Raw genomic sequence first — 18,293 nt, 5'->3', positions numbered from 1 at the left:
GCATGCAAATTTTGCTGTATTCTCCTAATTTTCATTTATCCCCATTTTACCATTAAAAAAGCGCAGATAGTCTTTTCTATCGTCTCCTATAAGATAACACTAGAACGGTTACTTCTCAAACCAGTCTCCACGCCCCCTCTTCCAGTTGCTTATTTCCATTCTTTCAATTTTAAATGGATGTGTTTTGCCGCCCTCTTCAGTTCATGATATTTCCATCCTTAACTCAGTGTAAGTATAAATATGTATGTCTCGTCAATTCATCCCACTTCCACTTCGTAACGCTACTACTTGTGTGATGCATTAGCGTATAATAAGGTTGTTATGGCAAGTTGACAATGCTGTCATATCGAGTCGGTTTGAAATGATTTTGCATTTCGAATCGTATGAATTGTTTTTTTCTTCATCTTGAACGACTGCTTGTTAGTATGTTTTCATGCAAACTGTATGTGTTAGCGTGTGGTTCTGTTTACATCTCACTGTTCAAAATCGATTACTTCCATTCTATTAACTCTAGTTAGCGTCATCCTAAAGTTAGTGAGTATTGATTTTTTCTATTACTTTGCTCGTCATCCGCCTGACCTTGCTGTAGTAATATATTTATGCCCGTATTGTGGTATGCAAACAGTTGTGTGGGTGTACGTGGGTGAGGGCGGTCGCATATGTGGGATGTTGCTTGCATGAAGTATTTGTGTACGAATGACTATTGCTCCACTAGTTTGGAATATTCCATATGTAAGACCGTACTGTAGAATAAATATGTCACATCAGATAATACTAGCTAATGTCGAGGATGCGTCCTCGTCTGCAGTAAATTGCAGTACTGGAGCAACTCTAAATGACATGTCCAATTCATTTCCTCACAATTTTCGGCTTTTCTTGTGGATTAAATTAAAACTTAATATCTTCACAGTCAGAACTATTAGTTATCCACTGCAATGCACCTGCAGTGGTTGTTGGATTTCACTGTTGGTTAGGTTCCTAATGGTTTTATTTACCCCATCTTAAGCGACACTTCTCAGTATTTTATCGTTCAGAGCTTATTGGGACTCACTTGCATTTCGAATGCTCTTTAATGAAACGTTACTACTGAATTTCATTAGATGATGAATTAATCCTGGCTAAAGTAGGTTTCTGGGTTTCGCCATCATAGCTAGGTTTCGCGAACGAAGATTTGAAAGGCTCTACCCACGCTCGGTACAAACGTTACGGATATAGGTGTATCCTACCAGCCTGCACAGTGGATTTTTTAGCTGAGGCACAGCGTGTCGCGACTGCCCCACTCTTTGCTCCTAAGATTCATCTGCTAGGGCTTAGCGACCTAAGACGGTGACGTTCTCAGACGTGGGTTCGGTTAGAGTGTCCTATTAGATAGATGGTCTTACAGGGCTAAACAAGTTCCATTTGCCCAGGTTTGGACTGGAGTTATCCTTCTCATAGGAAGTTGCTGAGAGGCTAAAGAGGCATTTAATCGAACCTTTCAGTTGAAATGATCTACCGGAGGCCTGTGCCATCGCCAGCATGGGTCGTAGCCTCATTATGGCACGCAGGCTTCCCCCGCGACAAGAGGCTGTCCATGAAGAAGAGAATAAATTAGTGAAAATGTAATTTCTGGGGGTCTCCTCTTATGTTGCGTGACTATCCTTTGGGAACAATAATTTGCTTGGAAGTTCCTAGTAGAAGTAATCTTAAATGATGTTTTTAAGATGCGAAAGTCATCGGATCAAAATCCGATTGCTATATATAATAAGCAGTTGTTTAAGAAAGTTTGGGTTATAGGATTTTGGTAAATGACTTCCGCATTTAGGCCGTATATGGCGTTTGGGAATGTTGGAGCACCGTTTATTATTCTCCACTGTAGTCTTTCTGAAGAAGAATGAGTATTTCTTCACGCAAAACACGAATATATGTCGTTAAGTACGCAGTTCTTGAAACCACAAATTTTCGGGTAGTTGTTGGATTTTTCAGCTTCAAAACTATGTCCACTGATTTTGCTTTCCGATTATGTTGAAATTGTTGAATTTGTTGAAACCAGCGATTTGGCCCTACATCGTTGTAAGATGCATCCATTTTCAAGATCTGTTGTATTTGTGGTGCAATTGACCACATCATCACAATACCCGCACTGTAGGGCATAAGAATGAAATAAATTGGTAACATCAACCGGCTTTCGGAACTTCCCGAAGATTTTGGAAGTTTTCGAGGTGGGCATCTTGAGCATGTCTTGAATATCTGGAATAATTATCTGGTTGAATATATCAATTAAATGTGGTTTTATGATCATCGTGCCCTTTTTTGGCCGTAAAGATAAGATTTGGCAACTGCCGCATTAAAACCTGGAAATTCTTGATCGAAGTCTTTGTGAATTTTTAGCTGAAATCAACAACAAAGTTGGGCTACATTGGATAACAGTTTGGTGCCATGTAAAGATAACTTCTCACTTATTTTTAGCTGTGAGAATGAGTCAGTTAATAAGTACATCGACAAGGATACCAATGCAGACAGGAAAAGACAGTGTGTCATTGCTAGGACCATCAACCAGTGATTCATCCGTAGATCCAAAGTTATCAATTCCGTCATTACGAGGTACCTTATATCCTTTCTCGATCTCTTTTTGAGGCACCATTATAATCTAAGAAAGAACGAAGAGGCACACATTAGAATTACACTAACAAATGGACAAGGGGAAATAGGATGATGGGAAGTAAAGAAATTTAGCGGGTATTAGGAAAACTGTAGGTTAGTTTTGATCTCTAAGATCTTCAACTAAGGTTTGTTTTAATTAATGTATTATGAAGGACAGGATGTATTATTAAGTTGATAAAACCTTTGAAATATATTTCAGGGCGGACTGGACAGTGTAAACCAGTAGTATCATTGCACAGTTCGAATGCAGAACCCGTGGGATTATGTTTAAATGATAATGATAGTTTGAAAACACCAACCGCTTTGGGCAATACCGATGTAACACTCAAAACCCCAACTGTACTTGGTTCACCTACTAAAGGACCACTTTCTGCTGGTACACATATTGATGAACTCATCACTCCCAAACTTAACCTAAATAACTTCTCTGCACCAAATACTCAAACGCAGGCTTTTTTTGGTGAACACGAACCACTTCTCACCGGTATGTTTTTATCTAGTTATTGTCATAGAATTTTTTTCAATTACAATCAATTAATTTCTCCGTTGTGGCGTTAAAGACTAAACAATTTTGAAATTCTGTTTTGGGTGAATCCTGATAATTATAAAAAGTTCTCTGCAGATGCATTATATCTTACATTCTAATTTCCAGCAAACATTGAGATTTCAACAATTTTGCCGCAATCATCGATTGCTAACGTGACACCAGGTATTTTCCAACCTTAACGTGTGAATTTTTCTGTTCAGTTGCGATTCCAATTTCTGCTCAAGGATATGAAATATTAGATAATCTGAAGTTCAGGCGGCGCAGCAACGGGACCGAATGGAATCCAAAACGACATTAGGGATCAAAAGGCTACAATTACTTTCAAAGGAAGCATCAGCACAAGTATTAGTACATTCGGCTCACAAAGTGTTAATTCACCTGGTATGCTGATTTTGTCGGATTCATTCTTTTTACTACTAATGTAACTTTTGCCGGTTGACGGAGATGTCCCATGTTTTTCTTGAAATAGCAGTTGGTTTAAAAGCTAGAAATTGAATGTAGGATGGCGTCTTCATATTTCATATTGTTGCTGCCCTACTGAACAGTCTTACACATCGAATTGAAAGGAATCAACTGAAATGTAGTAAAGGGGAAATACTCGTTATTCCATTTTCGGTTTTCAGTTTATACTTTGCTTTAGTCGTTTCTTTCATCACGCTCTGATTCGATTTTTACCTCAAATCTACAATCTTCATTCTTCTAGTGTCATAAATTTTGTTGAACGCATGCTTTTAATGGTAGTTTTTTAATAATGTTTCAGGGTTAAGTGCAACAATGTTTCAATTTTCCCCTCTTGTCGAACATTTCTTGCAATCTATCACTAAATCGCAGCAGACAAATGCAAATTTACCTTTACTGGTGCTCGACCCGAATGCAAAGACACCCAATGCTACGGACACAACCGATCTGTTTAAGGTAATGCTTCCATTGCACAATTTTTCAATGGGGATCATTAAATTTGTGGATTCGAACCAAATAAGGGAATGGACTCTTCAGGTATTTCAAGATAACAAGGATGCAGCGAACTTACCAGCCACTGGGATTCAACAGTTATCCACCTCTCAGTCTTCCGTTTCATCAGTATCTGGAAGTCGTCAAGTTCTCTCAGATTATATACAAGTAAGTGTTGTTTTAGTTTGACCGTCAGACAAAATATTTCATAAAATCAGGTTTAAATTTGAAAGTGAATTAGTTAGAATAAATTACCCCATTTTTGAAAAATTGAACCCTCCTTCTGGATGACTGTTTTGCATGTCTTAGTTAAGTGTAAAACAGCTGTCGTGATACCACTTTGAATGTTTGCGACTTTAAATAGATTAGACAGTGCATAACATATTCGCTACTTTTGAAATATTTGTTTACATCTATGAATTACTGCAAGTTTGCTTTATATAAATTCACTGAATTTTGAGCTTACACAATGAAGTGAATATTCTTTCTATTTAAGTAGTTTGAAATTTAAGTGCTCGGTTTGAAACATTTTTGATTTCTGCTGTCCAAGTGTTTTCCCTCACACAGTATTAACTTTTTTCGCAGCGTTAGCTTTTTCGCAAGCATGATATATACTGTTACAGTCCACACAAAATGAATTTAATTTACGGAAATCTCGATTCAAAAATTTGAAAACAGATCGGTCGCGCTGGTGGGAATCGACGCACAACACCTCCACCCGGACCATCTGGTGTACGACAAAACGGATTCAGTTCAGCTACCACGCCGAATGCTGTTTGTTCCGGGATACACTGCACTCAACAACAAGATGCTCGAATCAGACCTATTGTATCTGCTGGTGCCTCGGAAGCTCAAATGCATCAGCACAAATATCATGTTAGGGTTCATTCTTTTCACAAATCCATGAACGGGCATGTCTTGATCGCTATTCACTTGTAGTTTAAGTTTTGTTACAAATTATATTAAAATTGTACACTTGCATTTTTGACACCTGTGATAGTAACATGAAATAATGATACTCTGTGAAGTTGTGCAAAAATTATGAAGAGTTTTATTTACTTCATCTAATGAACTGAAAAGATTCACCCTTGAAGAACTTATCCAGTACATTTCTATCCATTAAGGTGCATTTGCAGATCCACCAAAACATTACTTGTACAGTGAGTCCAGTAGAAGCACAAAATAGCAATCAGTCGAATTCAGCAAGCACACAACGAACTTCTTATCAAACGTGCAATTTTTTAGCTTGTAGTGGTGTACCTTGTCCCTCCCGGCCGCTCCAAAACCAGGCTTCCATCAGTGGGACATCAAATATCTATCGGTTTGTTTATTCAAATTTCCTCATTCTATTTAAAATGGTTGATTGTTTCGAAATTTCTTTTGGCACTTTATTTGCGGAATCAGCGTTACCGTTAGACATTGTGTCCAGTTAATATATCTAATTTCAGATCGGATTTTCAACCAAAACCAGAACCTGCAGACGAGTATTACCGGGCACCTTTATCTTTTGCTCAATCGGGACCCCAGTTTGCACAGAGTAATTTTTTAAGCTGAATTTGCATCCTCTAATTAATCAGAAAATTAAATATATCACAGTAAGATTGGATAAAGATTGTTTCTGTTTTTTATTAGTCATTTTATTTTAACGAATATAATGACCGTGACTAGTTATATTCATAGCCAATCCGGTGAAAGTCGGCAAGTGCTCTAACCGTCTTCTTAAACCGCCATCACATGAACGACCATACAAGTGCCCAATCGAGAACTGTGACCGACGTTTCTCGAGATCGGATGAACTGACGAGGCATATCAGGATCCATACAGGACAAAAGCCTTTTCAGGTGGAATTTCATGGAAAGATTAGGGTTCTTTCGAGTTTTATTGGTACTTAATATTTTCTGAGGTCGTCAGGAAGTAGGTCTGAAAATTCAGTTAGAACCGAATGGTGAGAAAGAAATGGATTGCTCGTCATTGTCTCTGGAGTTTGCTTAGACTGAAAGATGCGAATCTGATTAGCTTTGTTTTCAAACTTCTCAAAAACTGATAGCGATGGGAGGGGTATTTTGATTCACGATTGCTTAGGAAGGCGGATTTTAAAATCATTTTAGTGCCGTTTCAAACCAATCAAAAACTGTAATTATTGTAATTGCATCTTTATAATTCCAGAGATCTGAAGTTATAATTACAGTGTCGCATATGTATGCGAGCATTTTCACGAAGTGATCACTTAACAACGCATGTACGAACTCATACAGGTGAAAAACCGTTTAGCTGTGATATTTGTGGAAGGAAGTTTGCCCGTTCTGATGAACGCAAACGGCATACCAAAGTACATACGAAGCAGAAGGTAATCGAATAAAATTTTGAACTGTAATGTCTACGCTCTCACTTTATCCTTTCCATACAGCTTTGGATTATTGGGTTGGAACTTTTGGAATGTGTAAATGGTGTTATGCCCGAACTCCGTGAAAATGCTGTTTGGATGAAATGTAGTAATTGATAAGAAATTGGAAAAGATTTGTAGTGGGAAACTTTTTCGGTTTGTTATATTGCTAGAAGCGAGGAAATTTTGATAGTTGTCATTAAAGTGGGATTCAGCCCAAGGTCAGTATTGCAGGAACATCGACGTCTCAGTATTACCGATTTCAATAGTGGTGGAGACTTCAAATTGCATATGTGAACTAAACGTAGAATTCTGTCTACATCAATTTGCTGTCCAAATTCTAGTCCAGTTAAGTCATCTCATGCTCTATTGCTCATTGTTTTATCGACAAGATCCATTTTGAGTCGATTAATGTTGTCTCGTACGCGGTAGCATTGGATCTCTCTCAGAGCGTCCAGATGGACGAACTCATAGGTGTGTGAACTGCAACCAAAACCATGATTTGGAATAGATTGTCCCGCGAAAATGAAAATATGGGATTCCATGGACTTGAACAGCTGAAGCCACTTTTAAAACGAACCTATATACACATGCAGCAGCGAAAAAGCAATGTGCATCTTTTGCACTTTTCCATAACATGACGTTGAGGGCACCAAGTCTTTCGCGCAGCAATTTCATTTGTTATTTTTCGTATCGCTTTAAAAAATTCCTCATGAGAGATCCAGTTGACGCGGAGTCAGGGTATATTTTAGAAGCATCGCTTTGGTAAAACAGTTTCATTTTTTGTTTGTGATGTGATTTTAATTTACAAATAAGAAATGTTTGTCAAAACATCCGGATTTCTTCACTGATGATTTCTGGAGAATAAACCTGTCTTTTTATGAAGGTTTCTTTACAAATTTAAAGGGCTTTTTCTGATGTAGTTGAAACATGGCCGACTTCCAGGTGGTAACGAATTGATGTTATTCCACTCGTAAATGCGGGAAGCAGAAATCCTACATGCCTAATCCACGCCATAAATCCTACATCTGACAAAATGAACCAGGCAGACTATTACTACCATAGTTCGAGAAGGTGTCTAATATGGAAGGAAGGCAACGAGTTGTTTGCGATGTCGATTGCTTTTGCTTCACATTAATTTTGCTTCTGTAATATAGTGCTACGTCCACCGAGTAGATTGCACCCCAGCAGGGTCGGTGAACCTATATCATGGGAATGTTTCTTCGGTTGATGTCGAGTTCCATGCCCGCTTCCTTATTATTTGGGATCTTTCGGAGCAGTCGATCCGTGAATGCGCATTAATAGCGTACGTGAAGTCGAAAAAATGATCTTGATTCCCAAGTTTTACAAAAACCAATTGAAACAGTGGAGAAACCACCACAGGTTATTATACACATAAATATAACCAAGAGCTTTCGGCTATTTGGGGCTAGAAAATATTGCAATGAGATGAGAAGGAAGACCGGGAAAATTCATTGGCTTTAGAATCAAAAATCTGCGCCACAAATGTTTGAAACACAGATTTTGTATATATCCCGAAAATTTTCTATGAGGTCTGAAATGTGGCGGAAGTTGCGTTTTCATTAAAAACGCTGAACATTAAAATCCGACCAGAAATTGACTCAAATCATTTCAAAGAGGGGCGAAGGAACTTCCCATATTTTTCTTTTCCTTTTTTTTTACAAACTATTGAATTGGATTTTGCTCACAGATTCATGCCATTAAATTCTTCGTAAAATCACCAGTGAATCTTTCCGCAACCTTCACATCCATTATTTTCATGCAGATGCATTATCAGCAGCAAAGATACAAAGAATGCAAGGAGGGAATCCAACAGAAGTAGTCGAACTGCGCTATTAGAGCTAGAATATACATGATAAGAAATCACTAATGCGCTGTCGCAATTAAAATAAAATAAATAGCTTTCCCTTATGTGCAACATAAGATAATTAGTTTTGCAAATTTCTGAAAATAGCTCGTGAAGAAGTTCAGAAATGGAAAGACTTGGTTCCAAAATATACATGGACGGTTGACGATAACGAAGTACATTTTTTAATCCCACCTGAAGGTGAGCTGGAACAAACTTGAAGTAGCTAGCTCTCAATGTGATTAATTTATGAAACAAAAAAGCAAAAAAAAATGATAACAATTAGCCTTCATATCCAGTTACTTCTCCCAAACCACTGAATTAGGTCTGCCTGAAAGATTCAAACTGCGCATCCTCTTGAAAATGATTCGGAAAGGAAAAATCAAAGGGAAATTGTTTTTTTTGTTTCTAAGAAACTTTATTACCAAAGAAATTCTTGAGAATTTCCATACTTTTCAAAATAAAGAGTTGGGGAGTCCCATATACTAGAAAAGCAATCGCAAAAAAAATGGAACAGAAAATTTAACAAACTTGGACCAAGGTCAATTTCCTTTGCATTTTTTAATGCGATATCATCATTCTAAGCGGCATCCCTATTGGAATTAACATTATTTTGTTTTTTTGTTGACTCACTGGAAATCTTCACAACCGTATGGTGAGGATCCTGAGAAATGGCGTCTATCCGGTTCATAAACTGGTGTTTATAGTAAACTTCCGTTGATTGAATTTGTCCTTCAAACAATATCTTCGGGTTTTGAAAAAAAGTATGGTTCACAGGCTCATTCTTCACAAGTTAAAAGCATTTTAAAGAATGTAAAAAGTTGTATTACCAGTTTTTAAGTCAAACGAACGACCCTTAATGCTCTGCAAGTCCTTGTCCAGTGGTGAAAACCAGTTAACCAATGAACTCATCAGTGGAATTTGCCTCATCATACCCTGCAATAAATTTTGCTCATCAATCCATTATTCAACCACTGAGAACTCAAATATCAGGTGGATTAAAATAAATGACTAGTAGGTGATCAGTTTTTGATCATTTCTGATGCGCAGCGTGGAAATTCCCGGAGAGAAATTGTACTGAATGTAATCGTTTTGTTGTTTTCATCACCTGATGTTTATTATTAGAAGTATCGAAATCTAAAGAATCATATATGAATCATATTACCTCTTGCATAAGCCGCGCATCATTCTCGCGTTTTAAATCCTTATTTGCTGCCTCGATTCCCTGACGTATCATTTCAGCCAAACTGTCTATATACTGCAATTAAAATCCTAAGCACGGTAATTTAGAACAAAGTGAGCCATTTTATGCTGAATACTTGTTGGCAGAATTGATTAGGAAAAAAATTCAAAGTTAATGAACCACTTGTTGGTGGGAGTGAATATAAATATTCAGAAACGTTAAAAAATGCAGTAAGAATGACTTTATTTGTAGTATAAGCCAAAAGGCGATCGCTCGTTCAGGATCTTACCTTTTGTGACTGCTCAATTTCTTTTCCACGCTCTGCAACCAAATGGACCAGATCAGTGAGATCTTTGTCATCCGAAAGCATGCCAAATTTAACACACGAAACACCATATGCAGGACTTTCACCACTAGAGAATGCTGTGTCTACGAATCGCAAAGAATGTACCAGTTCCAGGTTCAAATGAGACACCTATCACAGAATTTTCATGAAAATAGTTACTGGATACCTGATCATCACTGATATCCATAAATATATCGCTTTTGCATTAAAATCGCTGATATTCTTGCAAAAGCGATATCGCTTTCATAAAAGGAAGAGGGAAACCTGTTGACGCTGTTTTTCGTTCCATTCATTCATTGGAGTTTCCTTCACAATGGAAGGTATATAACTGAAAATGGAAGATACAGATGAATATATTCAGAAAACAATACAAGAATGAGGATAAAAAATTATCCCGATTAAATTCGATCACCGGGAAGACGCAGCATTGGCTGACTATTTTCAATACTAGTCCGAAAATTCGCTTTGAAAAAATTTTATTTTTTAAATAATTACACTTTCCATTTGACACGTTATTCCCAGCCGATCGTTATAATATATTCGTAGTTATATAGTTAATATTTAAAGAAGAATTACCAGACAGCTCCAACACCACCCCATCTGCGAACTGGTGCTAGTCCCAACGACGGATATTTCGATACAACCTCCTTGAAACGTTTCTTTGCAGTAACAGTCGATTCAATTATTGCCAGCGCATCGGAGAGTTGCTTGGTAAACTTATGCACATGGTCCACGTGAATACAGTTCAATGAAAATACATGAGTGAGAGTAAAAAAAATCTTCAAAAATATTGAAATAGCAAGAGATATTATGAATTTTAACAGTGTAAAACGTCCATTCAAATTTACGTTATAGTCAGGATTCGCAGAAGGATACAATATTAGCGACTCGTAATGCTTTCACCTTTCGAAATCACATAGAAAGCTTGTTCCTTTAATAAATATTTTTTTGAGAAACAGAAAGTACAAAACTAACGAGCAGCGCTTTCTAGTGGGCAGAAACGAAATGCAGAGAGATGTGAGTCACCAAAAGTAATCATCTGCAGTCCAAGTTGGCGGCAATCTGATATTAGTCCTTGACTGAGCTAGAATACTTCACATTAAGACACAGATTTTGGAAGAAATTTTAGTGACTTAGAGGAAGTACAGAATCCAGTCCATGTGAACCTCGCGAATTAAACAGAATCCCTTTAAGTCATACAAACATAGTGAACTGGATGATCAGAAGTCAGTCAGGGAGATTTGAAAAACCACCCAAAAATTCAATGAATCAGCATATTCTGTTAGCTTGTCGATATCGTTATCAAATGTCGCAGAAGAAGCGTAGAAATACGTGTTATTCGCATCACCCGAATATACATAGTCGTTTGTCAAAATATCCGAAGAACTTTGACTGTTACCTCTGGGAATCTTCTCCTGGAACTTATTAATTTATTAATAACGAGAAATACAATTCATACGAAAACTTAAAATTCCAAGAAAAAAAAGTGGTGATTACTGGCAGAACGATGCCCAACATTTGATTTTTTCCCCAGTGTAAGAGAAAAATTCAACTTCACCTTTGGCAAGAATAATTTTGAAAATAAAACAAGAAAACTATTTATATATATAGGTACGAACACGTCCGGCAAAGATTTTAAAAAATAATATGAATACTCAAACTCCTATTTGAAATAATTTATTAAGAAAAACGCTACTCTTGGTATTTCCGTAATATTACATAACATCTGACGAAGGAAAAAAATATAACTTTGAGCACATTTCACATTTTAAAACATTGTGAAATAACAGCGCTAGGAAGTTTTACTGTGAATTACTGATTTCACCATAATATATGAGAGACAAATAGAGAGAAGAATCAAAGCTATTTCACTAAATACGATAGTACTACAACTTAATTTCATCACTGATTCCACTATAATTATAGAATATGACATTTCTAAAATTTCATAATTACGAATGTTTTGTGACAAGTTAAAGAACAATTTCGTTGAGAACTGTGGAACTAACTTTTTTAACCTCTTTCAAGTCTCGGCATCTGTATTTGAAAATCAGAACAGTGGGAGGTGTACAGATCCCTTTGTAAACGCGCTTTGCAAATTCGATAGGATTCTCAACACCGAGAATTTCGATTTGGGGAAAAGCTGTCAGACCTTGAAGCATCACTTTGCTCTGCAATATCAAAAAGAATTTTTGAACCCGATAAAAAGTGATGATGGAGAAGTGTAAAAATCTACCCCACAAACATATAGAATCAACTCGAACCAAGAAGTATGCATTCTCGATAGTATCAGTAATTTTGGAGGCTGTCAAATGATGGTATGCGACCCACCATGGCAGTACAGCCAGTTTTTCTTGATATAACGGCTTGTAATTATTAACAGATCGATGCAATGTCTATAAAAAAAAGCTTACAGACCTAAAGAGTTATGATTGAGATTTTGGAACATGAAGATAGCATAGCTTAAGAGTTGACCGATGTCTCGACACGGTATATGAAGTACAAAGTAATAATTAACTTGCATCTCCACATTTTGAAAACAAATTCTAGGAAACTTCATTCAAAAACACATACAATGACGGGTGCTGTCGGTATACCAAGCCATAACGCAAGGGAAGCCGTGAAACTGTCCACTTGTGATAACACGTGTACCAGCATTTCGGACGGTTCCTTCAAACACAATGCAGCCAAACCCTAAAAATGCGAGACCATCGAAAGAAAAAAAATTAGAAGTCGGAAAAATAACAGACCTGCCCAATAACATGCAACCAGAATTGAGCCTTGGATTTCCTTATTTCCAAAAGACGACTTATGATATCATTCTGCCCAAGGATTGATGACCCAACAACTCCAATCACGACCAGCGGTTTCTTTCCAGCAGCAATGTCGTCATCAAGCTGTTTTTCAAATGCGATGTGGTCCTGGTATCAACCATTCAGGATGGAAAGATATTTTACAAATATTCCACACTAGCAATGCTTAATGTAGCTCTAGACGACTTCAAATTTCGGACTGAAAAGTATTCAAATTTGACCGAAAATTTTACGGTCTGTACGAAATGTGATGCAAATAGTTTATCAAAATCTTCATCTGAACCTTAAAACTATTTACATAAGAACAAGTTTAGGGAATAAGCAAAGCTCATACAATGCGGCCTTCAATGTCAGCAAGATCTCCATCTGATTTCTTCAAAATGACAATGTCTCCAATCAAGTATTCAGTAGAGAGGTATGAAGTAAGATCGATGTGTAAAGCAGGTGAAATATACACCACCGGTGGGCCCTCAAAAATAATATGAACAACTCATTTCTTGCATTATTTTTTTTTAATTTCTTGGGATAAAAAGCTATTTTCCATTTAAAAAAACTAACCATCTCAAGAAAAGCGCGCCATCCTTTTGAACAGTAATCGGAACCGTATGTATTATGCAATGCAAGACGAATCGCATGACCTGAAGGTCAAACTTTATAACAAAACTCAATTCGACAACTACATTTAATTTACCATCAAGCACTCAAAAGGATTCGGAATTTAATTTCCACTTCATAGTAGTAATTTATTTGCTTCCAACTATCAGTAATAGTCCTTAACACCAAGTAATTTAGACGCGAATTTGAAATGCAGGAATGAACAAACCAATTCCAGTTTTGATCGAATTTGAAAATGATGAGTCACGTTCAGAACAGTGCAAATTGTTGTTGGGTGTATGGAAGAGTGTGCTAAGTGCTTGCGATGTGCTACCATAAAGCCAAGAAGCAATACACTGTCTATGATGGGTTCCAAGTAGATTGATATAACTTTTGAGGGATGAACTGGTAACCAATGTACGTCCCAATTCCGATAAACGTGGAATGACAAGGTGACCTCTAAATCTATTTTATAACTGGTTATATGAGGGTGGAGGAATAATTTTAAAAGAAATAAATAGAAGCATTCACGAATATGTTGCACTGTCACTCAAACGTTATTTCTTGTAGACTGATAGTATTGTGTCGAGAAGCAAATGACTACAATGCAGTTAGTATTGGTGTTAGTGGAAATCCCCTGTATTCTCATGAAATCTGAGCGACCCTTTTCACTTAAAGGCCCTCTATGCTTATGCGCTAATTGCATGCCCCGCTTTCACCCTCCTAATTTGGCTTCACCACCAATTTCCATTTGTCCACACGTTCCCGATTTACCAGTTACTCTAGTCCAGTTGCTGTCTGCCATTTGTTTCAGCAAAAATTACTTAATAACGCCATCGATTTACAAAGTTTGTTACGAGTCGTTTACGTTGTACTGTGTAAATACGGAACACCGGAGCTATAGACACATCGTGTGCCGAAAATACAGAAAAGCACTTATAAAGCAGTAGAAAGCGGGTGAATGTTACAAAATAAGATAACCTCTTTTGGGAGGATTCTGAAGGTTGCGGACTTTCCTCATGATCTTTTACTTCTTTACTGATCCAGTCATCAGATCGGACCAACTGCTCCAACTGCTGAAGAATCCGGCTAATGTCACCACCATTACTGGATGTTCGCTCAGTACTCTTTTTCATTTCTCCTGGATTTCCCAAACCCTTAACAATACATAACATTCATTCCAGTATTTAAAAAGAAAAAAAAATTACCTGAGAAAAGGCTTGTATTAAGCGACTTTTAAGGAACGATGATAAAATGCTAACATTTTCGTTGGGAGTGCAAACAAGTCGTTCCAGAACAGATTTTTTAGCAGCGTCATTGTTATCTGCACTGAAAAGTGAATCTTTCAGTGAACCATTGCTCTGCATTTCAGTTGCAGTGTTATCTTCATACCTATGATTACTAAGGATACTAATTCTCAAGAAATGACAAGAGGAGAACTACAACAAAATTTTAAAAACTGAAAGAATATTCTTAGGGATTAACGCAGAAGTACTGTAGGCGAAAAATGGCGACTGATGGCACTAATCCTATTTGAAAACTACACTAGCACTAATTCTATTTGAAAACTTCAAAATTCTCACTTGAGACTTAGGTCCAATTTTTGGTGGTATGAGAATAGCTGAGTAATGTTTAAAAGATGTGGGATATATGCCTGCCACAGAGAAACCTAAGCAGCACATTAGGTGGACGGTTGAGAAATCTGGCACATCAGTTAAAATTTACACTACTGGTAGAGCGTGCTTCGTTCGGAATTTCGATATTCAGCCAAAGACGAAAAATCCGATACCACGTGTACTGCAGCATTTTCTTGTAGAAAAGCAGTTCACGAAGTGTTTGGAATTAAGAAGCAATTTCTTCAGATTATTACAGCACGTTATGTCGATGTTTCCAATTTTGCATCAGTTGAATGGAAGTCAAGGACGGATGATGTTCGATCTTGTAATTCAAAAAAATATGGATTTCCCTTCGTAATACGTTCTGCATCTTTTCGCCATTTAAATCATTGGAAATAACGAGCAAGTGAACGAAGTCAAGCCTAATCACAGTTATGAACAACTAAGAATCATTGGAATTAGAACTCGAGAAGATCCTGATGAGTCGATGACATAATCAGTACGTAAGTGTTCCACTGTGCGCTTAGTTTTTTCTTTTTAAATTTACTTTCGGTAACAATTACTCTTTCAGTTTCTTTGGAAAAATCACAAAGGTAGAAAACAAGGAAAAGGAACTGTCAGCGAAATTTCGAAGTAGATTTATTCGAAACAAAATAAAATGCAGAATCCATTAATTTCCGGAAGATTCGTCTGATTTTAAAAAATCCAAAAAATAACCATCGCATAAGATAGAAATAAACAAACTTTTCGATGTTATTGATGATTTGACGAGTGGCATTCATCGTCGTCTCAATTAGCGAGCTAGCAGCCATCATAACAAACCAAATTGTATTCCAATTCCGCTTACCCGCTCGGTTCCGATTCGTGCATTAACATGAATTATGTCTTTTACAGAAATGCTATAAAACGAAGGTAAGAGCGCTTTTGTTATTCAACCAGCTGATCAAACAATCGGTTGGTAATCGAAGATTTTTAATGAACCGTATTAAACGATACAAAACAATAACGGGAAAAACTTCAATCCGGAAATACACACCTTAATTAAATCAATAAAGCTGAAGTAAAAGTGACCAAAAAAATTCAAATTTTGCTGGTACAAAGATAGTGCAAAATGGTTACCTCCCAAAGTTACCTTCAGCATATCCCGCTAAATCAACTAGCTTCTCCCTCAGACTTTTAACACTCTCAAGTTGATTCTCGAAGGCAGAGCTCCACTTTATAATTTGTGAAATCTTTATTTCAGATACTTTCCGTTTGATCCAAACTTACGTCCACCCGTTAAATCATCGCTGACATTACACTAACGGAATGGTATCCACAAATGCTTTGAAAGAGCCAAAAAATCACTCATACCGTAAAAAAGTGAGTCACTAAGCAAATACGAAGACAGCTGCTTAAGAAAAGGTATCATCGCCATCATCCACACTCATTCTCACAACAATGGAACATCTGAAGTTTCTGGAATCTGCGGAATAATTCAATTCATCATGTCCAGTCTGTTCATTAAGCTCATTAAGCTATTAGTACTATCTACAGACCGCACCTTTTCTAAAAGTATCTAGAAGCATATTCATCTAAATTCGATAATTCCATCTTTAAAAAAAACCAAACGTAACGAGTGCTGAAAGCTAGGCTAAAATAGAAACAAAATGATTGAAGAATTAAACTGGTGGGTAAAATCGATATGAGTGGAAATCCGGCGTAACATGCATCATTGCGGTATCACAGGAGCGACGGACCTGTCCCATTTCACACAATAATAATCGACACTGCCACCACCTTCTATCGATCTATTCACAACGTGAAGCAGATGAAATGAAATCAATGAAGTTTGTTTCAAATTTTTTAACAAGCAGGAACTTACCTACCCGTTTCCTGGTTTAAAGTATCGACTTTATGCACGCATGGGAATTTGCATATCGACTCTGCGGTGCACAAATATGACTGTCCGCAATTAGCATTATCAACTTGTACCGGGGAGTTTGTCTCTCTACAGTTTATCCGGATAACATGTTTCGTGTCTCGTTGCATGTTTCATCCAATAATTTTCAGCCGCAGATCAAAATGGTTTCACTTTTTTTTTTGTTTTTAGTTTTAGAATATTAGTTTATGTACAAATCGCTGCTTATGAAGTGAAACGTTTCACGTAACGTTATCGAGTGATAACGCATGCTTGTGCTTTTGTATTATTGAAATGCAGCCCAGATCCGACGAGTAAACTGAGCTCAACAATGAACATACAAATTTAATTTAATCTTTACGAAAATATGATAAGATTGTAGATCGCTTGTTGTTTTTATGAAAACAGTTTAGGCTGTAAGTCGAAAGAATTTGCTAAGAAACTGAAAAGTTATTTCCACTGCATGTATTTTCTTATGGGGCAATGAAGTGGATGACATATTTATGAATTAAACGGAAATTGGAGCCCAAAAAAACGGCATAGCCTGAATTTTTCATGTGAGACTCTGACACCTTTTCTTTACGTTAGAAAATAATTAGTCTGTTGATCAATTATGGAAAGAAATTCTAGAAAGGATAATCAATAAAGTGCAAGCGAAATTACATTACTTGCTGTGGAGTGTTATCGAAGCTACGACAGTGTTTCAAAACATGGAATTTTCAATCTCTTACAATGGTCCACAGAATTATCTCCACATCATGCCAATACATTTCATATAAGTGGTCAGAAACCGAACTTCTGGACGAAAACTTTTTGATATGGTTGCTTTAGCTTAAGAAACACGGAACAAGTAACAAAGCCATGCGTTCGAACTTCGGATTTTAAAATGCAGGAATTAGATTTGGTAAACCTGTTTGACTCTTTACTAGATTCTTGTGGAAGAATCTGCGGATGATCTTAAAAGATGACAATTTAGAGAGATTCCTTTCATCTGGAAGGAACAAAAATAACGCTTTTCTGCAAGGAAACGAAAATGAGAATATGGACAAATATTCGACAACACGTAGTACTGCATTTAACGGACCCACCTGTCTTCTTATTTTCACAAAAGTCCCAAATATTTGCGGAATGCAGTGTTTTAAGCGATGACTAGAGAATCTTTAATTAAGCTGAAAAAAAAAATCCGAGCGGAAGCATCAAAACTCGTGCAATCCGTTATCTCACACGCGGGTGGCATAAACTAGAGCTCACGCATATTTCTTTCCATAATAATTCGTCGATAGTATTCAGATCTTAAGAAATCAAAGTTTAGTTTTTACTGTCACTAGGAGTTTCTTAAAAGTGTCCCGCCTATTAACGATACTATAGCTATGGTCTCCCATGAAGGAGAGCCTGTTATAAGGAACCAAACGCAGAAAGAAATATCTACTTGAGGCTGTATTCCGTTCAT

General features: G+C 37.0%; 5 protein-coding genes across 5 annotated transcripts; 1 reads left to right on the top strand and 4 right to left on the bottom strand.

The window, feature by feature from the left end:
• Window positions 1–764: 764 nt before the first annotated feature.
• On the bottom strand, window positions 765–1,535 carry LOAG_00576 (hypothetical protein; the record flags this gene model as incomplete). Its single annotated transcript, XM_003136116.1, has 3 exons — window positions 765–831; window positions 1,186–1,289; window positions 1,383–1,535. The coding sequence occupies 3 exons, from the start codon at window positions 1,533–1,535 to the stop codon at window positions 765–767; spliced, it is 324 nt and encodes a 107-aa protein (XP_003136164.1).
• Window positions 1,536–1,842: 307 nt separating this feature from the next.
• Window positions 1,843–2,157, bottom strand: LOAG_00575 (hypothetical protein; the record flags this gene model as incomplete). The annotated part of the gene is made up of 1 exon (XM_003136115.1): window positions 1,843–2,157. One exon carries the CDS (start codon window positions 2,155–2,157, stop codon window positions 1,843–1,845), a length of 315 nt encoding a protein of 104 aa, XP_003136163.1.
• LOAG_00574 (zinc finger protein) lies at window positions 1,960–7,105 on the top strand. The gene is made up of 13 exons (XM_020445481.1): window positions 1,960–2,201; window positions 2,449–2,583; window positions 2,843–3,127; window positions 3,296–3,352; window positions 3,446–3,571; window positions 3,951–4,105; window positions 4,187–4,309; window positions 4,820–5,017; window positions 5,278–5,462; window positions 5,590–5,678; window positions 5,822–5,982; window positions 6,330–6,488; window positions 6,759–7,105. The coding sequence occupies exons 2-13, from the start codon at window positions 2,457–2,459 to the stop codon at window positions 6,819–6,821; spliced, it is 1,728 nt and encodes a 575-aa protein (XP_020304066.1). The 5' UTR covers window positions 1,960–2,201; window positions 2,449–2,456; the 3' UTR covers window positions 6,822–7,105.
• Window positions 6,884–7,202, bottom strand: LOAG_00573 (hypothetical protein; the record flags this gene model as incomplete). Its single annotated transcript, XM_003136113.1, has 2 exons — window positions 6,884–7,007; window positions 7,105–7,202. The coding sequence occupies 2 exons, from the start codon at window positions 7,200–7,202 to the stop codon at window positions 6,884–6,886; spliced, it is 222 nt and encodes a 73-aa protein (XP_003136161.1).
• A 1,993-nt stretch (window positions 7,203–9,195) lies between these two features.
• LOAG_00572 (hypothetical protein) lies at window positions 9,196–15,133 on the bottom strand (the record flags this gene model as incomplete). The annotated part of the gene is made up of 16 exons (XM_020445480.1): window positions 9,196–9,327; window positions 9,557–9,649; window positions 9,864–10,049; window positions 10,185–10,248; window positions 10,497–10,699; window positions 11,171–11,335; window positions 11,930–12,091; window positions 12,185–12,316; window positions 12,495–12,614; window positions 12,671–12,841; window positions 13,068–13,202; window positions 13,292–13,371; window positions 13,557–13,786; window positions 14,309–14,484; window positions 14,590–14,766; window positions 15,053–15,133. The coding sequence occupies 16 exons, from the start codon at window positions 15,131–15,133 to the stop codon at window positions 9,196–9,198; spliced, it is 2,307 nt and encodes a 768-aa protein (XP_020304065.1).
• Window positions 15,134–18,293: the final 3,160 nt, after the last annotated feature.

The sequence above is a fragment of the Loa loa genome, assembly GCF_000183805.2.
Source record: "Loa loa unplaced genomic scaffold supercont3.27, whole genome shotgun sequence".
NCBI classification, from domain to species: Eukaryota; Metazoa; Nematoda; class Chromadorea; order Rhabditida; family Onchocercidae; genus Loa; species Loa loa.
Note: the sequence above shows the minus strand (reverse complement) of the source record. Positions and strands in the feature narration are given on the sequence as shown.